We start from the raw sequence: 23,483 nt of genomic DNA on the forward strand, positions 1-23,483 counted from the left end.
AATATATTAATTTTTTTTTATTATTAATTGTTTGTAAATAATTTAAAAGTTATAGATAAAATGATAAGATTCTAATAATTTAATAGATTTTTTTATAAAATTGATATTACTTTTTTTTTTTTTTTTTTTATAGGTATAGCTCCTTAAATATATATTATAAAATTAATGAAATTAATATAAAATAAATCAATAGTTTATTAAGCATCTTTAAAATATTTTTTCAACAAGGATCTTTACAAAAAAAAAAAAATGCAAATAATTTTAGTTTTTTATTTTTTTTTATATAAAAAATTAAAACTATAAATAATTTTTATTTTTTTATCATTTGTATTCAAAAATATATCATTAAAATATATTATTACTAAAGTATCAATAAAAATGTTATTCAGTAAGTTTTATAAACTATTTTATAAAAAAAAACTATTTAAATGAAAAAAAAAATATTAATTGTGCATAATTTTTGATCCTCTGAAGAATCATTACAATCCATCACCCAAACCCAATCAAGAGTTGAAGTATCATCTGTCGGTATTACTGGAACTTCAAGCCAATCAAAAAACTCTGTTGCTCTCTTGGACAATAACAATGTCAGCATTTTAAATAACAATCAAGGAAATAATGTTCTTGGTATCCTAAGTCAACAAACTCAATAAATAAACAAAAAGATAATAAAAATATTATCAATAAAAATTTAAAATTTTTTAAAATTTAATCTTTTCTCTTTATGGTTTTATTTCATTTTATTATATTAATTTATGAATTTCAAACTTTAAAAATAAAAAATATAAACTTATTTTTTTTATTTAAAAAATATAAACTTATTGTTTTTAATAAATATTTTATTTTCCATTTTTCTTTTTTTAGTTTTTTTTTTAAAATAAATTAATTTTAATTATACGAATATCTATACTTATTTGTAAATCTAATAAAGATAAGATTTCTTTGATTTATTTTATTTAAATAATAAATTAAAATAAAATAAATTAAAATAAAATAAATTAAAATAAAATAAATTTAAAAAAAGAATTAAAAATTAAAAAAGGATAAATAGAAGTTTTTATTTTTTTTATTATATCAAACAATACTTACATACAAAGCATCAAAATGTTATTTAGTAAGTAAAAAGCTATTAAAAAATCAATTGGATAAATTTTAATTTTAATTTATTTTCCCATTTATTTAGAATCATTACAATCAATTACCCAAACCCAAAATAGACAAGAAAGCACATCAAGCACTTTCTCATCCACCTCAAAACAAAGTTTTAATACCGTTGCCCTCCTTGATAACAATAATGTTGGTATTTTAAATAATAATAGCCACAATAATATCCTTGGTGTCCTCTCACAACAAACAATGTAAAATCAATATTTTTAATTTAAAAAAAAATTAAAAAATCAAGTATTACTACCCCAAAAAAAATTATAATAAACTATAATCATTTAAAAGCAAAAATATTATCTTATTAATTTATTTTCTTGTTTTTTTTTATAAGTTTTTAATTATTTTTATTATATTTTTTTTATTATAAAATTGAAATTAAAAAATTAGTTTGTAAATTTAAAATTAAATTTAATTATTTTTATAAGTTATTAAATTTATTTTTTTATAAAATTAAAATTACTACAAAGCTGCCCCATTATTATAATTCTTTTAAATCGATTGAATTTAGTATTTTATCTTAAAGATTTTATAAAAATTACTGAAATTTAATAGAAGGTATTATGGTATCATAATCATTTCATATTTTTTTTACAAAAACTTATATATACTTTTGGAGGGGTTAAATTACAATCAAATTATATTATATTAAATTATTTTTAAATTATAAACTATAAATACAGATCAGTTTTATTATTTTTATTAAACTCATCATCTCTAGTATCAATACAAAATGTTATTTAGTAAGTTTTATTTTATTTAAAACTAAAGGTTATTTTAAATATTAATTTTTTTTTCATAAATTTAAGAATCATTACAATCAATTTCCCAAAATCAAACAAAAGTCCAAAAGAACTTTGTTGAAGTTTATCATAGCACCAACCAATCAATAAACAGTGTTGCACTACTTGACAATAACAATGTTGGTCTTATTGGAAACAACTGTGGTAATAATGTTCTTGGTGTTCTCTCTAAACAAAACCAATAAAATTAAATAAAATTTTCTTCAATTTAAAATTATAAAAAATAATCAAAATTATAGGTTTAGATTCTATAGAATTTTTTTATTTTTCCATCACCTTTTTTTTTTTTAAAAATGTGGTCATAATATCCATGTGATATCTATAAAACTGGGATATTTTTTTATAAAAAAATAAAAATTTTTATATTTTTTATTTATTGACATCAAAAAATAATTAATATATAACTATCTTTCTTTTCTTGCTATAATGAAATTATTTAATTGCTTATTGGTAATACTATTGTTGGTTATGTCCACCTTCATAGAAACCAATGCTGAACTATATAACACCTTTGTTTTAGAATCACCGTATTGCAAAACATTCACTTTATATTTAGATAAATGTGATAGCAACATTTGTGGTGGTGGATGTGGTAAAATAACGACAAACTCCTCCAATCCAAATACTTTTTATCTTGGTTTTTATAATGATCTTGTTTGTGATAGTATCCAAGGTAATTCCGCTGAATTCGAGTGTGGCCATAATCCAACAATTCTTTCACCCTTTAAAATCTTTTGTAAAAGTGCCCCAAGTTTATCAATAAACAAAAACATTTAACGAGCAATATTATTATATAATACATAAATATTTATTTTTAAGTTTTTTTTATTTTTTATTTTTTTTTAGTTTATCTGATTTTGTTGAATATATACATTTAATTAATTGCTAGCTATTATTTGATGTTTAAAATGGGTATCTGTTTTCATGACGAACTTTAAATCCACTTCTAAATTTATGCTATAATATTGTTTAAATAAAGAAATTAGTAAAAGCAATGATAATTTTATAGTATTGAACAGTAATTAATATTGATGATATTGTTTTTATTTTATTATATACTTACACCTGAAATTGATCTGTTTGAATAACCATTAATACCTGGGATTTGTGGACCAGTTGGATAATTATATGGATTTGGGGGTGGAACACCATAACCTACTGGGTAACCAGGTTGTACCATCATTGGAGGTGCCATTACTGGTGGTGGTACACCATAAGTAACAGTTGTTGTTGGTACCATTGGAGGTGCCATTACTGGTGGTACACCAACTGGAGTGATATATGTTGTGGTTGTAGTTGGATCTAAATATTAAAATTAATAAATAAATATTTATTCTTTGTAACTATGAGAAAAGTATTGTTTTTACTTACAAATTGGGGCACCTGGTGGTGGATAGCCGTAAGGGTAACCGTTGTTTGGATAACCGTATGGATTCATTTATTTATATTTATTTATATTTATTTATAATATTTATAATATTTATTTATTTTATTTAAATTTTTTATTTATTAATTATTTATAATATTTATTATAAATATATTATTATATAAAGTATAATAATTTAAACTTATAGAGAAAATAATAATACAAAAACTATTCAAAAAAAAAAAAATAATGAAATTAAAAAAATATTGGGAAAAAAAAAAAAAAAATTAAAAAAAAATAAAAAATTTAAAATAAAATTAAATAAAATATATTAAATAAAAATATATTTAGTGACTTGAAAATTTTTGTGTGTGAAATATTTACAGGTACGCACAAATATTTACCAAATTTTTAATATTTAAAAAAAAAAAAAAAAAAAAATAAAAGAAAACTAAAACAATTATATCGTTACAATACGTTCTGTATCGATAATAATTAAATTTATATTTGTTAATTGATATTCATCAAATAGTTGCTTGAGTGGTTTTCGTTAACACTTGTTTAAATTTACTTTTTACAGGTGAACAATATCGATTTGTATACGCAAACATTAAAGGTGATGATACTGAGGTCGAGTTTTTATTTGAACAGGGTGTTGATGATGAACCTTTAGAGTAGAAGTTTACTTTAGTTGATTTTATGGAGCTTGAAAGACTTTGAGAGAACCAGGGTTGGGAGAATAGTTTGAATTTGCTATTAATTTTGAGTTTATTATTATCCATATGCTCTAAATGATAAACCCATTTTATATAGATACATTTTTTAATGTTTCAGTTAACATACCTTTTTAATTAATGAAAAAAAAAGAATTGAAAAAAATTGAAATTAATAGAAATATTAGTATTATTTACAAACTCTAATATCCCTTAAAGTTTTATTAAATAACTGCCATTTTATAAAAATAATTTACAAATACACAAATATATATTATTTAAAAATTAAATCGCTATATTAATTTAAATGAAACTTTTAGCATTTAAAAAACATGTAAAAATTTAACTCCCTTAAAATTGTTGATACCCCAATAATTTTTGTAATTTTAAATTGTAATGTGAATAAAAGAAGATAAATTTAATTAAAATTCACTTATTATCATCATAATTAATATAAACTTTGAAAATTTTTTTTTAAAATAATATGTAAAATAGACAGAAACCCCTTTTTTTTTTAATTAATTTTTTAAAAAAAAGTGGTGGAGTTTGTTTTTTTATAAATATATTAACTTTTAATTTTTAACCTCTTTTCAGATTCAATAAGATATCAACACCCAAAAGACAATTTATATAATTAAACAAAAAATAAAAAAAAATTAATATAATTTTTAAAAAAAAAATTTAAATTTAAATACCAACATTTTTTTAATAAAACATTCATTCATTCATTCATTCATTCACTCATTCATTCAAATATATTAAGGTTATAAAAAATAAATAAAAAGTAATTATAAAAATTAAATAAAAAAAAAAAAAAAAATTAATTAATCTCTTTTTTATTTTTATTTGAAATTAAAAGTGTCAGGACCATGGACTCTACGTATGATATTCTTGTATTTTATCAATTATTTTACAGAAACTTTTCTAACTTTTTTCTTTTTTTTTCTTTTCAATCAGAATCGTATCAAAAAATTGATGTCGTAGGTATTAAATTCTCTTTATATTTCAAAATATTTAATTTTTAAAAATTAAACTAACTTAATTTTAGAAAACCTTGGATTCAGCACCAACAGTTATTAAAGTTGAAGTTGTAGATAGTGATGAAGGAGAAATTCTAATTCTAAATCCAATGGGTGGTTTACCAGAAAAACATAAGATTAAAAAAAGTGGAGAATTCTCTGATAGTTATTTTGGTATGAGAGCCGTTATCACCAATTATGGAGATTCAATCTTAAAAGTTAGTACCAACTATCAGGATTAAAATAGTTCATTTAGAACTAATAATATAATTTTTAATTATACGATAAAGTTTTATCTGATTATTATTTTGTGAAGTTTAAAAAACTACAAATATTTTAATAAAAATAAAAATTATGTGTTTCCAATATTTATCTCTTTTTTTTTTTTTTTTTTGATTGTAACTTTTGAATTGACTTAATATTAAGTGTCTTCCATTAACTTTAATTATTGCCTTCATTCTTTGAGGAAAAGATTTGTAATAAATGATGTGTGAATATAAATATCAACACATGTAAAAATGAATAAAAAGGGAATTTGTATGGAATGATTTCATTTTTTGAATCTTTAGTTTCTTCCCATGGGCTATAGTATTTATTAAAAAATATTCTTAATTTGTAGATCTGGTGTATACACTATTAAGAAGGATTTTAAATTTGAAGCATTTATTTAGAGTTTCTTATTTTTAAACATGTTTAGTATAAATTTTATTTTATTTAACCATCATATTTATAAAATAAAACAACTCATATACAAATTTTTTGAATAGAAAAAAAAAAGAAAGTAAAAAGGGAAAAAAGGGAAAAAAGGGAAAAAAGGTATTTTTTTTTTTTAATAATAAATGATTATTATAATAGTTTATTTAATTATCCAATGATGAAAATTTTGACCAAAGATTAACTTTTTTGTCGAAACCACATGATGCTAAAAACATTTTATCGGGTGAAAAGCAAAGGTCTCTAATGGAAGATCTATGACCATCTAATTTAGCAATTATTTTTTGATTGGCAACTTCCCAAACGTAGATTAAGTTATCTTGTGAAGTAGAGAACACATATTTACCAGATGGACAGATTATATTACGAGTTGTTACAAAGAATTCGTTAGTTGCACCATAGAAATTACGAAGTTGTTTATCAGAGTATAATTTAAAGAGAATAAGACGATTACGATCAGTACTGACTAATAAATATTTCTTGCATGGTGTAATTGAAAATTCTAATGCTGAAAAACTGACGTGGTCATCACCATTTGAATTCATATTATAACGATCGATGTTATATCCTGAATCACTGTCGGTATTTAAATAGTGAATATAGTTTGATTCACGAACTGCTGCAATAATATGGCTTGATTCTGGTGTGAAAATTATTGATTCGATAGTAGCTGTAAAATTCCAAACTTTTTCTAAAATATATTGACCTTGGTTATTTGGGTCTTCAACATAATATCCAACTGATTTGTCATAAGATGATGTTGCAAATTTTTTACCGTCTGGGCTCCATCTGACACAAACAACATATTTAATATGATCTTTGAATTTTTGAAGTAATTCAATATCACCTTCTTTTGTAACTTTAATAAGTGAATGACTACCATCCATTGATGATGCCAATAATAATTCACTAATATTTTAAAAACCTAATTAGTATATAAATATATAGATAAATAAAATAGTATCATTAAATTTACTTACGGATTGACTGGATTAAAATCTAAAGATATAATTGCACCAGTTGCGACATCAGTTAATTCATTAACTAAAGATTTGGTTGCATAATTTGTAACCTTGATAGATTTATCTGTTGAACCTGTAATGATTAAATTGCTGTCTTTGAATGGACTAAATCTTGAACATAATATATTTGCACTATGTACTGATCCTAAAGTGTCATGTAAATGTTGATGTACAACACCATCACCTAATTCATTCTAAAAAATGATTATAAAATTAATACTAAACCATCAAACTATTAAAAAATGCTAATGAATCTACTTACAAGGTCTGGGTCTTCATCTAAAAGAGTATCCTCAGTTTTCATTGAAGCTTGTAATTCTTTATGTTCGTTATAAATATATTCCAATTGACCTCCAAATTTAACAACAGATGGATTTTGTTGTGTTGCACTTTCTATTTCTAAACTTGAAATGGTTTGTGAATAACCTTTTTCATTGAGCCATTGAAAAATTAAATGGGTTAACTCCTCAGTTTGATCGATTTCGTCTGAAAATAATAATGACATTTCTTAATGTTATATTTATTATATAAAAAAAAAAAAAAAAAAAAGTATTTATGAAATATATATATAAATATAAATAAATATAAATATGATATTATATTCCAATTTAATTAAAAATGAAAAAATAAAAAATAAAAAAATAAAAAATATATATTTTAAAAAAATTAAAAATAAAAAAAAAAAATAAAAAAAATTTTAAAAACGAAAAAAAAAACCAGGCTTTAGTTTTTTTTTAATATTCAGTAATAACAAGATATTATAATTAATTTAAACAAAAATTCGAAATGTAAATATAATCCCTATTTATCAGTTCGGAAATAGAAAAGAAAAAATATATAATAGAATATTTTTTTTTTTATAAAACTTTTTTTTTTATGAAACTTTTTTTTTTAATTTTAAAATTTCTTTTTTTTTTTTTTTTTTTTTTATTTTTAATTTTTTTAAATTAAAATAAAATGGATAATAATGAAAATATTAACAATTTAAAATTATTAATAAATAAATTAGAAGAGTTAAAGAAGCTTGGAAATGAAGAATTTTTAAAATATGACAAATCAAATGATGATTTAAACAAGAGGGCAGTAACCTATTATTCAATAGCAATAGAATTATTTAATGAAAAATTTGGAACTTTAAAAGAGAACGAAAGTGAGGATACCATTAAAGAAGTTTATAAACTGTTATCAATCATTTACTCAAATCTAGCACTATGCTATTTAAATGGATATGCAGTAGATAAAGCATTAGAATGCTCAACCAATGGTATCAAGTATGACAAAGATAATTCTAAATGCTATTACAGACAGGCTCTATCATATCAGCATCTATGCAACTATAAAGAAGCCTTAAAATCCATTGAATCCGGTTTAGCAGCAACAACAGCCAATGACAAATCTTTGAAACAACTAATGACGAATGAAAAAAGAGAAATTCAATTAAAAATTATAAAGAGAAATAAAGAGGAAAAAGATTGTAAGGATAGAATTAAAAGAGATTTTGATCAATTTAATCAGTTTCCTGTAGAGTTGGTATGGTCAGATCAGTTTGGTAGAAGAGTACTAGCCTCTGAAGATTTGCCAAAAGGATCAATGTTATTGAGAGTGTCTCCATTTGGTTCGTGTTTAGAAGATGATAAAATATTCAAAAACTGTGGCTTTTGCTACAAGAAAATCGAAAAATCCAAAAGAGATCAATGTAAATGTAAAATTTGTAATAACTTTTTATTATGCGAAAGATGCTCCACCACAGACCCATTTGCATCAGAGTACCATAAAGAAGAATGCGATATTTTACAATTTTTAAAAGAATACTATCCATCCACCGAAACTAAAGATTTTAGATTCATGTTTAGAGTTGTATTAAATGCACTAAAAGAAAAGAAATTCCAATCATTCAAAAAAGAAAATTGTTCTAGCAATTGGAAAAAACATGAACATCCATTTATATTTGACGAGTACCAAGATTTAGAAAACCTTTCAAGAACTTTAGATAAAGTAGACCCACAACAAATGGAGGCATTTAAAAGATCAGCATCATCTATTATAGCGGTTATATCAAAACTTCGTGGTGAAGATGCAATTCTCAAATATATAACCTTAAATGAAATTATTGAACTCTACAGTATAGTCCTTTCAAACGGCCATGAAATGTTACATCCATTGACATGTCGAAGTTATGGTATGGGTATATTCCCAACAGGAAGCTACTTGAATCACTCATGTTCACCCAATGCATTTTGGTATAATGATGAACAAGGCATGATGGTGTTTCGTAGTTTAAGACCACTTAAAAAAGGTGAAGAGCTTTTAACATCGTATACTGACGTCACCAATCCATTAGAAGACCGTAGAAAATATCTAATGAAGCAATATTTCTTCTTTTGTCAATGCAATCAATGTCAGTATCAATCAAACCTAGTAACCCCAAACTGCACCACCTGTAAAGAGAATTTAACAATCGATAAAAATTTTAAATTTCAAATTCCACAAAATAGCAATGAATCTGGCTTTATTTATAAATGTTCTAAAGGTCACATAACAAAAGATCAAGGCGCCAACAACAACCCCGATCAAGATTATGATGATGAAGATGACAATAAGAAATACGACTATAAGACATTCAAATACATTGAAAAATATTCAAAATTAATCGAAAATCGTTTTAAAATCAAATGTGGCGAAATGAAGATACCTAAAAACCTATCGATCAACCAACAATACCAACTAACCAGAATGCCCGATCATGTTATCTATCGTCTGTACTTGGATGAATTAGAAAGATGCTTACAGGGTAACCCATGCAACCTAAAGTCTGATCAAATGTTAACAAACAATTTAATCCAATACTATTATAAACTATTTTGCTCATTAAAAAAAGAAAGACCCACAGATACCAAACAAATTCAAGATTGCAGAAAAAAAATTTTAGATTTATTATATCCAATTATAAATTTACCAACATCACACCACAAAATCTCCATCGAGAATAAATTAAAATAAATTAGTATAATTATAGGTTTAGGTCTATACTATTAAAAAAAAAAAGGTATTTTATTAAAAAATATTTAAATTTTTTTGTTTTTTTTGAGTGTGAGATTTATGTATTTGGACTACAAATTTATTAAATAAATTATTATGTTTTGTGTTAATATTTCATTGATTGATTTTATCATTGTATTTTTTTTTTTTTTGATTTTTAATTTTATGTTTTTTTTTTTTGATTTTTTTTTTAAACTGTAAATTTATATTTTGATTATTATTATTATTATTATTATCTATTTTCTTTTTTTCTTTTTAAAAAAAAGATTTATTGTATTATACAATTCTTTGGATCTTTGGCATCTTTAGCTTCTTTTTTAGATTTGGCTAACTCTTCCTTTGATGGTGGGAAGAGGACAACTCTACCTGCTTCTTCGAAAACTGTAGTTAAACCATCTTGGGTTAAAGCAGAGCATTCAGTATATTTATAAGCACTAATAGCAACTCTCATTTGTTCACCCATTTCTGGTGTGATTTCACCTTCACTTTTATGTTTTCCACGGAGATCTAATTTGGTACCAACTAAAATGATTGGTGGAATAACTTCCATAGTTTGTTGAATTTCTGGGTGCCACTGTTATAATAAAAAAAAAATCAAAAAATTAATAAATATTCAAAAAAAAAGATTTTTCAAATTATAATAGAGCAATGAATCTTACTTTTTTAATGACATTTTCGAAACTTTGTGTTGAAATTAATGAAAAACAAATAATAAAAACATCGGTACCTGGATAACTAAGTGGTCTAAACGTATTATATTCTTCACTACCAGCAGTATCCCATAAACCTAAATTAATTGGTTGATTATTTACAATTGCGTTTGCGTTATAATTATCTATATATATAAAATAATAGGTTAATAAACAATCTCTTTCTTTTTCCACATAAATTATAAAAAAAAAAAAAAAAAAAAAAAAAACTTAAATTTTTTTTAATTTTTTCAAAAAATTTAAAAAAAAAAATAATAACAACATCGATAGAGAAACTCTAATAAAAGCAGAATCACTCTTTTGATGGTGAATGTTGTGAGATTTTAAGCTATTTGTATACATACCAAAAACAGTTGGAACATATTCTCCTGGGAATGAATTGGTTGTATATGAAATTAAAAGACATGTTTTACCAACACTCATGTCTCCAACGACCATAACTTTAATATCTTTGACCATTTTATATTATATATGTGACTCTATATTTGATTTACTACTTTTTTTTTTCTATATATTATTGATTGATTGATTGATTGGGTGATTGATTGGGTGAGAAAGAAATTTATATATAAAAAACTACAACAACAATTTATATTTCTTTTCTTTTTCTTTTATTTAAATTTTATATATACAAGGTATTTGAAACAACGCCGTTATTTTATTTATATATTTATACTATTACAACTACAACTATTAAAATATTAATTTTAATTTTATTTTTTTATATTTTATTTATTTATTCTATCTTTTTATTAGTTGATAGTGTGTTTAAATTGTGTGTGTGAGTGAATGAATGAGTGTTTGTTTTATTATTTTTGTGTGAAAAATTAGAAAACAATAAAAAAAAAAAGAGATAATAATTATCTTTATGTGTGTTGGAAAAAAAAAAAAAAATTTTTAAAAACTTTTTTTTTTTTTAAATTTTTTTAAATTTTTTTTTTATTTTTATTTTTTATTTTTTTCTTTTTTTATTTTTTTATTTTTTTTTTTTTTGTATAATCTAAATTATTTGATATGTTTTAAAAAATTAATAACAAAATCGAAGATTTCAAAACAAATAATGTTATGATTATCAAAAAAAAAAAAAAAAAAAAACAATCAAATATTATTTATTTATACATTTATTTATTTTATATTAATCAAAAATAAAAAAAAATTAAAAAAATTAAAAAATAAAAAAAAAAAATAAAAAAAATAATAAAAAAAAATTATTTGAATTTACAAATAAAAAAAATTTTACAATGGTTTTGTTATCTTCATATTTGGTTTGTTTGAGTATGGATATTGTGTGTCTATAAATAATATTATTAATTGAACTTTTAAAATATTGCAGTTATAATTATTCCAATAAATCAAAATTTTTTTTTTATTAATTTTTTATTTTTTATATTTTTTTTTGATATACCAAGAAAATTTAAACCAAGAAATTTTTTTCTTTTTTTTTTTTGATAATTGCAACCAAATCTTTTTTTTTTTTTCCATCCTTTTTTTTTTTATATATATTTATTTAAAAAATGCAAAGAAATAATAATAATATTAATAATTTAAATGATAATTTAAATGAAAATTTAGATAATAAAAATAATAAAAAAAATTCATTACCAAATAAATATCATTCATTTGATTTTGGTTCTTTGACGGGAAATAGTGAAAAGGGGTCAAATAAAAGTTTTGATGACTCTGACTTTGGAAAACACCGTCAACAACCATTTAAAAAGAATTTCTCTGCTTCACAACCACCTTTAACTTCATCACATAGTCATAATAATACTAATACTAATACTGATACTAATAATAATATTAATAATAATAATAATTTTAATTCCAATAAAAATGATAGTTCTAATTCCAATAAAAATGATAATTTTAAAAATCAAGTAAATAGTGATGATGAAAATGATAATAAAAATAGACATTCATCGCAACCAATAAAATTACCTTCATTACCATTACAACAACCAACCCAACAACTAAAACTATCACAACAAACAATTAATCATCATAACTTTAATAATCATTACCAAACCTCCAAAGTAAATGTTCCAATGGCAGATTTATCAACACAGCACCAAATTAACTCTCAAATTAACCAAAATAAATATTTATTTTATCCCAAATCACAAGATGAATCAAAAGAAAAATATAATATTGATTTAATGGATAATGAAAATATTAAACCAATTAAAGAACCACTATTCCAAGGAATTGCACCATCAGATAAAAAAGATATTTTAGAATTAAATAGATTAAGTTTTGGTAATTTTGCAAGCTCTCCATCAAATAGTCAAAAACAACAACAACAACAACCACGATTACCTCTACAAAAAACACCTTTAACATCACAAAACAATAGTTCTCAAAGCTCATCCAATAATTCTCGTTCACATACACAAACACAAACGCAGTCGCAATCTCAAACCCCAACACAACCAACAATTAATTTACCAACTCCAACACAAACACCAAATAAAAATAGTTTTGGCCAAATTAACAATGATACTATCCCTGGTATTTTAAGTAATAATACATTAAACATAACACCAACCCCTCTTTTATTTGGGACACTTCAAACACCACAGAAATTAGCAGGATCACCCACTTCAACTCATTTTTTTTGTTTGGCAATAACCCTAAAATGTCATTTCTTAAAGATCTCGAAAATGGAAACGAGATGGAAGATAATAATGAAGATCATAATACTAATAATATCAATTATACCAATAACACCAATTATACCAATAACACCAATAACACCAATAATAATCATAATCACAATATTAATAATATAAATAATACTGAAAATAACAATACTAATAATGGTGATAATAATAATACTAATAATAATGAACCAATATTTTTAGAAGATGAAGAGACCAAAGTACATCCATATGATAGTGATAATGATAGTATGGATTTCAATGCTGGATACGAGCACAGTGATGGCCTCTTAAGTAAAAATGATAGTATAAGTAATTACAGAAATGTCCATGGTGACTATGACGAAGATAATGAGTCCGATGATAATATCAACCAAAATCAAATAATCGAAAGCTCATTAATTGAAGTTTTAAAAGCAAGTATTTATCAAAGAGATATAATAATGAAAACTGTAAGATCACTTCCAAAATATCAAAATTTGACAAATAAAGAAATAAAGGAATTGGTTAAAAGAGAGCCAAGACTGCAATTAAATGGTTTGGGAAATTATTCAAAAAATCAACTATTTGAAAAATTAAAAAATTATTCAAAAGAGAATTTAATTCAAGTTTTAATTGATGTTATTAATGAAAATAACAATAATGCTGATGACAACAATATTAACAATAACAATACTAATAACAATAGTAAAAACGATAATAATAATAATAATAATAAAAATAATAATAATATTAATAATAACAATAACAATAACAATAATAATAATAATACTAATAATAATAATGTAATTAATAAAAATACTGATGGTATTACTGGGGTCAATAGTTCTAACAATAACAAAAAGAGGATTTTAAAAAACAATATTGAAAATAATACTGGCAACAACAATAATAATAATAATAATGATAATGATAATGATAATGATAATGATAATGATAATGATCATAATCATAATCATAATCATAATAACTATGGTAATAAAGAGATTAAACAGCATAGGATTATTAATTTACAAAAATTAGGGAAAGGTCAAAACCAAAACCACGATCATAATCAAAATCAAAACCAAAATCATAGTAACCATAGTCATAAGTATAATCAAAATCAAAATCAAAATCAAAGCCAAAATCATAATAACAACCAAAACCAAAGTTGTAACCAAAATAATTATAACCCCGATAAAAAACAATAATTCAACTATTGGTAAAAGAGTGAGGGTTGATGAGGTAAATGTAAATAAAAATATTCAAAAAAAATTAAATACTTCAGAAAACCCCAGTAATATCCCTCATCAAAGTATTAATAAAAGGAATAGTGAAAAACCAAATACAAATACATCTACCTTAACCAAAAATAATATGAACAATAATAATAGTAATACAAACAATAATAATAATAGCAATAGCAATAATAATAATAATAATAATAATAATAACTCTGTAACCAAAAAGAAATCCAAAAAATTAAATAACACTAAAGTTAATCCCCATATATATGAAGAGGTTTTAAGAAGAAGAGATCATCTTATAGACTCTCCAACCCCAGAGTTATTTTATACAAGAGTAGAAGGAGTAATTCAAATTGTTAATTTTGTTGGTATCCAAGAGCTCATTGATAGTATACCAAAAACCTTTGAAGAAGCTCAAAGAATAAGATTAAACAATAATAGTTTGGGAAGATTAAATAATACACACACAATTGTTATTTCCGATTTATATCAAATAAGTGAAGATGAAGAAGAAAATGTTTTATAAAAATAAAAAACAAATAAATAAATAAATAAATAAATAAATAAATAAATAAATAAATAAATAAATAAATAAATAAATAAATAAATAAATAAATAAATAAATAAAAAAAAGATTATATTTACTAAAATATTAAAATTTTATTCACTATTATTGTCATTATTGTTATTGTTTGATAGTTGCTTTAAATCAATTTTAAGTAACGCTCTAATCGCTGGATTATAAAAAAAATCTATTAGAATTTATAATATTATAATGAAATGTTAAAATCTTTTTAGATGGAAATAACATACGTGATCTACAAATTGGGCATTTGATGGAGACACTACGCATAACTTCAGCACATTTGCTACATAAACAAAAATGACGGCATGGGATTGCTAAAACTTCTTTTGGGTCGTTTAAACATGCAACACATTCTTTGTTATCCTCTAAATGTGGTTCTATACCATAAATATCATGAACTAAAAATACCTTTTCGTTAAACTATTTAAAAATTATATTAGTATGGTTATTTAATGTAATTATGATCAGTGTTCTATTGTTATTAATTACAACTTACAAATGTCTTTTGTTTTAGTGGTTTTAAAGCATAGGTTGAGTCATTGCATTTTAAAAGTGTTAAAAATGTATGTTGTGCCTTTAAAATATTATCGCTATTATTTTTTGACTCTGTGTTATTTGTTGGTGAGGCTGTTGTAGTGTTTGGAGCTGATTCATCGTTGGGTTTGGTAAGTGAAACAGGATTATTGGTATTGTTTTTATTTTTGTTGAATGATACTGTTTTTAATGATATAATCATTGGAAATAAAGATTTTTCTATATTACAATTTAAAATTTCAGATTCATAATAGTTTGAAAGGTCAATACTTTGGTCAAATGATGACAAAACTAATTTTTGATTTAACCCTGCAGGAAAATTAAATGGACCAAGATGTAGTTTTGATGTTATTCTTAATATATTAATATACAAAAATATATAAATATAATATTAGTATAGGAGAAACAAAGTTTGTGTAGTTTTAAAATCTACATACCTATTATCAAAATCTTCATCAACATTTTCATAGGATGAAAAATATATATCTATAATACAAGCTTCTTCAGAGTCAAAAGTAAATGTTAAGTCATATTCACCATTTGCTCTTTTTTCTGCAACTGTAGTTGAAGTTGAGGTGGTAGTGGTTGTTGTTGTTGTTGTGGTGGTAGTAGTGGTATCATTTATATCAATTACCTGTTCATTACTATCATTATTATTATTATTGCTGGTATTTTTAATGTTATCGGTAAGCTGATGGTGTATTACATCAATATCAGTTCTGATAAATCTAATGGTATCTTTATCTATATTTATTAAGCTTTTAACTGTATTTGTATTATGAATTTGAGGAATAATCGAAGAAAGTGATGTAAGTTGGATGCCCCCCCCATTGTTTGTATTATTTGCATTTTCCCCCCCGTTTCTGCCTTCTTCTAAATCTACATTATTATTGTTGTTGTTGTTGTTCTCTTGTAAAGTTCTTAAAATATTATTTAAACTATTTATTTCATTATTTGGGTTATTATTATTTACGCTAATTGCTGATCCCATTTTTATTACTATACAGCTATTTTATTATAAAAAAAAAAAAAAAAAACCTCAATATCGTTTAATAGTGAGAAAATTTAAAAAAATAAAATAAAAAAAAATTAAAAAATTTAATTAAAATAAAAAAAAAAATTAAAAAAAATTAAATTTATAAAAAATATAGATTTATTTATTTAGTTTATTTATTACATTATTTCTTTTATTATTATTTAGTTTATAAATATTTGATGAAAAAAAAAAAAAAAAAATTGAATCGATTTGGAATTTATATTTATTTACATTTTTTTTATATACAGTTATTATTATTATTTATTATTATTATTATTATTATTATTATTATTATTATTATTATTATTATTATTATTGATTTGTTTTTAAAAAGCTTATTATAATTTTTAATAAACTATCTATTTTTTTTAATATTTGAATGTGTTATAATTGATGGTTTAGTTTTGTTGTGGATTTTTTCCGATTGTTTAATTATTTATTATTCATTTATTTATTTATTTATTTATTATTTAAATATATATTTTAACCACAACATGGTTTATTACTATCACCACTATTTCCTCTTTTTGAAAGATCACCTTCACTAATTTGAACACCTAATTGTTCAAGATTAACTTCACCATTATCTATTTTTGTAATAATTGAACGAGCACATTTTAAAAATAATTCCTCAACACCATCACCCGATAATGCACTTGCTTCCATAAATAAAAGATCATTCTCTTGAGCTAATCTTGATGCTTCCAAAAATGAAACCTCTCTTTCTTCTGATAAATCTGCTTTATTTCCTACTAAAATAACAGTAACATCTTTGCTTGCCAATGCTCTAGCATCTGATAACCAATTATTGATATGATTATAACTTTCCCTGCTTGAAACATCATATACCAATACTACACCTGATGATCCACGATAGTATGATCTATTAGCAATAAAATAGTTTAAGAAATATTAATAATCGATCCAATATATACAAAACAAAACAAATCATCACCATCACCATCATCGTCATCATTTATTTATTTATAAATATATACCTCGTAACCGATCTAAATCTTTCTTGGCCTGCAGTATCCCAAATTTGTAATTTAACTGCTCTACCTTGAATATCAATAATCTTTGATGCAAAATCTACACCTATTGTATGACTCGATTGACTTTTAACTGCCATTTTAGTTAGTATAATGTTTTTTTTTTTTTTTTTTTTTTTTAACTTTTGTTTTATTATAAATAATTTATACCTACATCTATTATCGGTAAATCTATGTAAAAGACAGCTCTTTCCTACTGAGGCATCTCCTAATATTAGAAATTTAAATAAATATAATGATTTACCCATATTATATGAAATTATTTATGCGCAAAGATTTTTTAAAAGTTTTTTAATTATATCATTTTTTAAAATTTTTTATAATTTATTTTTTTTAATTTTTTTTTTTATTTTATTTTATTTTATTTTTTTTCTTTTTTTTTTTATAATTAATTTTCAACCTTCTATTCTCTTTATATTTTTTGATTTAATAATATTATACCATTTATTATTTTATTATTATTTATTTATTATTATATATTTTTTTTTTATAATTTAGTTAATAGCTATAACATTTTTAAGAGTTTTTTTTGGGTTTGGTTTTTGTGATTGACTTTTTTTATCTGTTTCTTCATTGTTGTTTTGTATTAAACATCTTTTTGGTGTTTCTGTCCAACTTATAGCATCCTATAATTGGGAAAATAAACTTTAAATTAATAAAAAATATTTATTATATTTTATAAAGAAAGAATTAAACTTACCATTATTGGATTTGTTAATTTATCAAAGTCATCTATGTTTTTATTATATGCGCCTTTGTTCTTAGAAGCATAATTATCAGAGAGACAGAACACTAAGAAATCGTAGCAGTTTTCGTCATAAAATACACTATTATCATCCGCTTTACATTTTTTGCTATCTTCAATTAATTCAATTTGATCATTTTTTTTGATTAGTTTATCAGATTTTATAAATCTTATCGGTGTTTCTCTTTCAATTTCAAAATATTTGAATATTGATTTAATATCATTTACTAATATAATTTGGTTGATGGTTCTAGAAGTATCTTCATTATTTAATATTTTGAAATCAATTTTTTTTTCTGATTTGAGAATAAGAGCTATTTTATCTTGTTTAAGATGACCAATCTTGTTATTTGTTAAAATTTTGAAATTCCCCATTTCAAATGTGATTTTTAAATCATACACAAACAATTGTTCCATATAATCATAGTCGCATTTAATGTTTTTTTCATCACAAAGAATAATCTCATTCTTGATACTGGGCGATATAAATAAAGAAAAGGATTCGGCTGTTTCATAAGTAAATTTTGATGGTTCCTGATTATTTGATACATACACTAGTTTCAATGGAACATAGATTTCTTTTATTTCACTATTGAAACCTTTGATGAGTTTTTTACTATCATAAGTAAAACCGCCAGTTTTATCATATATTATTGATGGTTTTGTTTCTGTATCTATAAATATTCTGGGATTGAAAGATTTATATGCATTTTTTTGATCTTTTAGTTTAAATTCCATTAATGGTATTCTTTTTGTTATATCAATTCCATTAGTTTGTAAATCATTAGTAATTTTTGAAAAATCTATTTGGAAACCGAATGAAGAGAATGGTAAAACCTCACCACCAAATCTATCATAATCATTATTTACTGGAGGGTCTGCAATAAATGTAACACGTCTTTCATAGTATTCAGCCAAATAATCTAGATTTTTTGAGCAAAATGCACTGCCACCTCTCGATTCCTAAATATAAAAAAAAAAAAACAAATTAATAAATCATAACTAATTATTTAATGTTTTTTAAAAAATAAAAGATTATGATAACTTGCTTGTTTACCTTGCCAATTAAGATCACCAATACCTTTCAATATAAAATTTAAAATAATTATGTTTATATATTTATTATTAATTATATTAATTAATGGTTATTAATATATTGACTTTAAAATACTTACAAAATAGATTACCTCTTCTATCGACTAAATATGATAATTTTGAATGTTGAGAACCATCTGTTGTAGATTTACTAACGGACCATGGCGCATCAGTTCTAATGACAAGATTCATTAGATTTGATGGCATTGCCATCTTATCATTACCTGATATACCACCCTTCTGCATTGTATTAATGAACCATTTACCTGTTTTTCTATGATTGGTGGAATAGTAATCTGCAATATAATCCCATATCATATTAAATCCTCTTTTTGTTAATGGATATGATTGATCTTTATCTTTTTTATCATGAATATGTGTGTTTGTGGTTTGAACAAAGTATTGACCATCACCATTGGATTGATCCATTACCTTATTGTAATGTATACAGTCTTTAACACCATTTTTTTTCTCTGCTGCTGTGAAATCATATGATGAAAAATCAAAGTTACTGATTAAACTTGCCTATAAATATTAATAACCAAATAAAAAAATTAGTATTTTAATTTAAACAAGTATTATTAAATAATATTTTATTTATATAAATCTATTTAAAACTTACTACAGTAGACCATTTTGATAATTCGATTTTATCTTTTGACCAATGTTTTGTTTTTGGATCAAATATAAGTTTATCAAAAATTTCTTCGTCAAAACTAGCAAATTTTTTCTCCATGGCTGCTAATGAAGTGTTTTGAGCTTCTGTAAATGCGGTGATATCGATAAATTGACCAACCCCATTTATCCGAGTTTGAATTCCTTTAAAATTGGATACACTTGATAGCTTATTTGTTATATCTCTAATGAATACACCATTAATTGCATTAATATCAAAATCACCATAAATTAAAAGTTTTGGAATAATATCTAATTCATTTGGTGATAAGTTGATACAAACTGAATGTTGACCCATGTTCTTCTTTATCATTCTTTTTACAAAAAATTCACCAGCAGTACCTTTTACAGGTGACTTAGGATAACTATGAATAACATGAATACCTCCTGTTATAATGAATAAATAATATTAGTATAAAGGATGATTTGTATAGTAAAATAAATGATATTTACCTTCCATGTTCCAAATAAAGAAACCTTTTGCATGAGCACCAATATGGTCATTGCCAGTTGTAGGATCATTATTTATTTTATTTGGTGGTTCATTGTTATATACAATACTATAGTAATTATTATTATGATCTAGTATTTGTTCGTATGTTACTGTTACTGGATTTGGAATTCCATTATCATTTTTTGTATAATAATTGTTGATTTCGGATATAGTCTCTTTGCCTGATAAACTGCTGTCTGTGTAAATAGCACCACCATCTATATCTGAAAGTTGTTGTAAAAACCACCATTCCACATCAATGATGTTGTTTTTTCCACCACTATATTTACTACTTGCTTCACCTTGATACACATTTTTAGTAGTTTTACATTTTGGTGCTAGAGATACTACAAAACTATTCCCATTAAAAAATAAAAGTATTACTATTATTAAAATAAAATTAATATTTATTTGTTTCATTGCTTCAAAAAAAATAAAAAAAAAGAAAAAATAAAATATTTAATTTTTTCTATTTTATTTTTTTTTTTTAAATAGCAAAAGCTTTAATTTTTTGGATGTTGTGTGGATTTTGAAAATATAAAAAATCATATTTGATTCAAAGAATCATATCCTTTCAAAAACAGACATATTTTTCATGAACGAGTGAATCAAAAATTATTGAGATTGAACAAAGCATTTTTCGAAAAACTCTAAAAAAACGGAGAGATGCCAAGATATAGTGCGAAAAAAAAAATATTTTATATAAAAAAAAGAAAATTTTCGTAAAAAAAAAAAAAAAAAAATATTATTAAGAGTTCATTGTATCTATTTTTAAGAAATTTTTTTTAAAGCAAACTAAAATAATACCGAATAATAAACTGCAATTGTAAAAATAAATTTTTTTTTTTTTCAAAAACAAAATAAATCTGTTTTTATAAAAAAATATTTTATTTGTTTTTTTTTTAATATTTTATATTTCAATTAACAGGCATTATGACCCAACAAAACCACACCTTTGTTTATCAAATTGAAATAATTTTATATATTAAAATTTATTTTCTATGTTAATATTTTATTTATTTCTGATGCATGTTAAAATAAATACAAAAGATAAAATTTTTAATTTAATTTAATTGAAATTATAATTATTTTTTTCTAAATTTTTTTTTCATCATCATTCATAGACAGATAATAACAATATAGATTATTTTTATAAAGAAGAAGATGGTTTTTCTGCCCCAATTGGTGCCATAGTGGTAAGTAATAGATTTAGAATAATAGTAATTATAAATTAAAAGTGTATCGAAAACTTCTTCATCAAATTTATCAAATGTTTTCTTTATGGCTTCTAATGAAGTGATTTGAGCTGCTGTAAATTCGGTGATATCGATTAAAGTACCAACTCTTTTATTAATTTCTGAAAAAGCGGATAGACTTGATAGCTTATTTGTTATATCTCTAATGTTTTTACCATTAATTGAATTGATAATAAAATCACCATAAATTAAAAGTTTTGGAATAATATCTAATTCATTTGATGATAAGTTGATACAAACTGAATGTTGACCCATGTTATTATTTTTCCTTTTTTTTACAAAAAATTCACCAGCGGTATCAAATACGGGTGATTGAGGATAACTATGAATAACATGAATACCTCCTATAATGATTAAAAAAAAATTAATAATTAATATTTTAAATATTATTATAATATATATAAATTGACTATGTTTACCATGTTTATTCCAAATAAAAAAACCTTTGGCATGAGCACCTGTACTGGATCACCACTAGTTGTAGGATCATTATCTACTTTAAGTCTTGGTTCATTATTATATGCAATACTATTAGGGGCCAGTATTTGTTCGTATGTTACTGTTACTGGATTTGGAATTCCATTATTATTTTTTGTATAATAACTGTTGTTATATGATTTTTTCACCAGATAAATCGCTGTCCGTGTAAATAGAACCACCAACATTTGTGTAATATAGTGTACAAAACGTCATTTAAAATAACTCTTGGATAGTTGGGCGAGCTGATATTTCTTTGTGGATTTATAACCATTTTGGTTGAGTCGACAAAGTTGTGATTATGGTTGTATAAATGAATTACTATCGGTGTATTGATTGGTTTGGTTGTGTATCTATCAGTGCCTTTATCTTTAACTCTTGAAGATTTTTGAAGGGCCTCTTTCTTTTCTTTAAAAATTGGTTTTGGTATATTCGTTAAAGAGTAAAACATTTTATATTTACCATTTTGAGCATAAAGACAATCACCAACATCATTAAAAATTCATAATAAAAATTTTAAAAAAATTAATAAATGATTGAAGTTTTGGTGAATTATTTTAAGAGTAATTACTTGATCTTAAAGTTGGGGAAGTTTTTTTTGGTGTTGAGTTTTTGTGAAAAATTTAAAAAAAAAAAAAAAACAATTATTATTAAAATTTTTTTAAATTTTTATTATGAATTTTTTTTTTTTTTTGGCAACCGCACAGCCTCAGCACTTTAAGGGATAAAAAATATTTTTCTTTTATTTTTTTTTTTTTATATTCACAATGCTACTATCATCTCTTATTAACTTTCAAGTAAATGAAGAGTTAAAAAACAGTAGTTGTGATGGTGATAGGTACAATACAATACAATAAACAATAATAGATTAATTAAAAGCATGTTAATTGGTGTTTTCTCTTTTTAACTATTTATTATAGATTATTTTATATAATTTGGAATAATGTATTTTTAAGAAATGAAATTCATAAACATATTTTAAAGTTTATTGAAAATAGTGTTGTAGATCTTGATAAAGCCCGTTATTACCAGTTTAAAGATAAATCATATATAACATCACTTAAGTGGAATGGTGATCCACTACCGGATAAAAATGAATTT

The 23,483-nt window shown here is 22.9% G+C and overlaps 14 protein-coding genes across 14 annotated transcripts; 8 read left to right on the forward strand and 6 right to left on the reverse strand.

The window, feature by feature from the left end:
- Window positions 1-378: 378 nt before the first annotated feature.
- On the forward strand, window positions 379-653 carry DICPUDRAFT_157611 (uncharacterized protein; the record flags this gene model as incomplete). Its single annotated transcript, XM_003292798.1, has 2 exons — window positions 379-388; window positions 475-653. The coding sequence occupies 2 exons, from the start codon at window positions 379-381 to the stop codon at window positions 651-653; spliced, it is 189 nt and encodes a 62-aa protein (XP_003292846.1).
- A 451-nt stretch (window positions 654-1,104) lies between these two features.
- On the forward strand, window positions 1,105-1,362 carry DICPUDRAFT_157612 (uncharacterized protein; the record flags this gene model as incomplete). The annotated part of the gene is made up of 2 exons (XM_003292799.1): window positions 1,105-1,114; window positions 1,184-1,362. 2 exons carry the CDS (start codon window positions 1,105-1,107, stop codon window positions 1,360-1,362), a joined length of 189 nt encoding a protein of 62 aa, XP_003292847.1.
- A 532-nt stretch (window positions 1,363-1,894) lies between these two features.
- On the forward strand, window positions 1,895-2,149 carry DICPUDRAFT_157613 (uncharacterized protein; the record flags this gene model as incomplete). The annotated part of the gene is made up of 2 exons (XM_003292800.1): window positions 1,895-1,904; window positions 1,971-2,149. 2 exons carry the CDS (start codon window positions 1,895-1,897, stop codon window positions 2,147-2,149), a joined length of 189 nt encoding a protein of 62 aa, XP_003292848.1.
- A 241-nt stretch (window positions 2,150-2,390) lies between these two features.
- On the forward strand, window positions 2,391-2,741 carry DICPUDRAFT_157614 (uncharacterized protein; the record flags this gene model as incomplete). Its single annotated transcript, XM_003292801.1, has 1 exon — window positions 2,391-2,741. The coding sequence occupies one exon, from the start codon at window positions 2,391-2,393 to the stop codon at window positions 2,739-2,741; it is 351 nt and encodes a 116-aa protein (XP_003292849.1).
- A 126-nt stretch (window positions 2,742-2,867) lies between these two features.
- Window positions 2,868-3,402, reverse strand: DICPUDRAFT_83449 (uncharacterized protein; the record flags this gene model as incomplete). Its single annotated transcript, XM_003292809.1, has 3 exons — window positions 2,868-2,921; window positions 3,028-3,266; window positions 3,336-3,402. The coding sequence occupies 3 exons, from the start codon at window positions 3,400-3,402 to the stop codon at window positions 2,868-2,870; spliced, it is 360 nt and encodes a 119-aa protein (XP_003292857.1).
- Window positions 3,403-4,350: 948 nt separating this feature from the next.
- DICPUDRAFT_157616 (uncharacterized protein) lies at window positions 4,351-5,304 on the forward strand (the record flags this gene model as incomplete). Its single annotated transcript, XM_003292802.1, has 2 exons — window positions 4,351-4,377; window positions 5,092-5,304. 2 exons carry the CDS (start codon window positions 4,351-4,353, stop codon window positions 5,302-5,304), a joined length of 240 nt encoding a protein of 79 aa, XP_003292850.1.
- Window positions 5,305-5,922: 618 nt separating this feature from the next.
- On the reverse strand, window positions 5,923-7,303 carry DICPUDRAFT_157617 (uncharacterized protein; the record flags this gene model as incomplete). The annotated part of the gene is made up of 3 exons (XM_003292810.1): window positions 5,923-6,685; window positions 6,757-6,992; window positions 7,061-7,303. The coding sequence occupies 3 exons, from the start codon at window positions 7,301-7,303 to the stop codon at window positions 5,923-5,925; spliced, it is 1,242 nt and encodes a 413-aa protein (XP_003292858.1).
- A 452-nt stretch (window positions 7,304-7,755) lies between these two features.
- On the forward strand, window positions 7,756-9,798 carry DICPUDRAFT_89992 (uncharacterized protein; the record flags this gene model as incomplete). Its single annotated transcript, XM_003292803.1, has 1 exon — window positions 7,756-9,798. One exon carries the CDS (start codon window positions 7,756-7,758, stop codon window positions 9,796-9,798), a length of 2,043 nt encoding a protein of 680 aa, XP_003292851.1.
- A 307-nt stretch (window positions 9,799-10,105) lies between these two features.
- Window positions 10,106-11,006, reverse strand: racH (uncharacterized protein; the record flags this gene model as incomplete). The annotated part of the gene is made up of 3 exons (XM_003292811.1): window positions 10,106-10,411; window positions 10,497-10,672; window positions 10,892-11,006. 3 exons carry the CDS (start codon window positions 11,004-11,006, stop codon window positions 10,106-10,108), a joined length of 597 nt encoding a protein of 198 aa, XP_003292859.1.
- A 1,055-nt stretch (window positions 11,007-12,061) lies between these two features.
- Window positions 12,062-14,397, forward strand: DICPUDRAFT_83453 (uncharacterized protein; the record flags this gene model as incomplete). The annotated part of the gene is made up of 2 exons (XM_003292804.1): window positions 12,062-13,163; window positions 13,199-14,397. The coding sequence occupies 2 exons, from the start codon at window positions 12,062-12,064 to the stop codon at window positions 14,395-14,397; spliced, it is 2,301 nt and encodes a 766-aa protein (XP_003292852.1).
- Window positions 14,398-14,563: 166 nt separating this feature from the next.
- On the forward strand, window positions 14,564-15,084 carry DICPUDRAFT_99486 (uncharacterized protein; the record flags this gene model as incomplete). The annotated part of the gene is made up of 1 exon (XM_003292805.1): window positions 14,564-15,084. The coding sequence occupies one exon, from the start codon at window positions 14,564-14,566 to the stop codon at window positions 14,957-14,959; it is 396 nt and encodes a 131-aa protein (XP_003292853.1). The 3' UTR covers window positions 14,960-15,084.
- Window positions 15,085-15,093: 9 nt separating this feature from the next.
- On the reverse strand, window positions 15,094-16,544 carry DICPUDRAFT_157622 (uncharacterized protein; the record flags this gene model as incomplete). Its single annotated transcript, XM_003292812.1, has 4 exons — window positions 15,094-15,185; window positions 15,247-15,439; window positions 15,516-15,906; window positions 15,991-16,544. 4 exons carry the CDS (start codon window positions 16,542-16,544, stop codon window positions 15,094-15,096), a joined length of 1,230 nt encoding a protein of 409 aa, XP_003292860.1.
- A 528-nt stretch (window positions 16,545-17,072) lies between these two features.
- DICPUDRAFT_41201 (uncharacterized protein) lies at window positions 17,073-17,889 on the reverse strand (the record flags this gene model as incomplete). The annotated part of the gene is made up of 3 exons (XM_003292813.1): window positions 17,073-17,472; window positions 17,588-17,714; window positions 17,796-17,889. 3 exons carry the CDS (start codon window positions 17,887-17,889, stop codon window positions 17,073-17,075), a joined length of 621 nt encoding a protein of 206 aa, XP_003292861.1.
- Window positions 17,890-18,135: 246 nt separating this feature from the next.
- DICPUDRAFT_157624 (uncharacterized protein) lies at window positions 18,136-22,160 on the reverse strand (the record flags this gene model as incomplete). Its single annotated transcript, XM_003292814.1, has 6 exons — window positions 18,136-18,267; window positions 18,342-19,349; window positions 19,548-20,006; window positions 20,104-20,543; window positions 20,610-21,032; window positions 21,776-22,160. The coding sequence occupies 6 exons, from the start codon at window positions 22,158-22,160 to the stop codon at window positions 18,136-18,138; spliced, it is 2,847 nt and encodes a 948-aa protein (XP_003292862.1).
- Between the last annotated feature and the right edge of the window lie 1,323 nt (window positions 22,161-23,483).

This window comes from Dictyostelium purpureum (genome assembly GCF_000190715.1).
Source record: "Dictyostelium purpureum unplaced genomic scaffold DICPUscaffold_375, whole genome shotgun sequence".
Lineage (NCBI taxonomy): Eukaryota > Evosea > Eumycetozoa > Dictyosteliales > Dictyosteliaceae > Dictyostelium > Dictyostelium purpureum.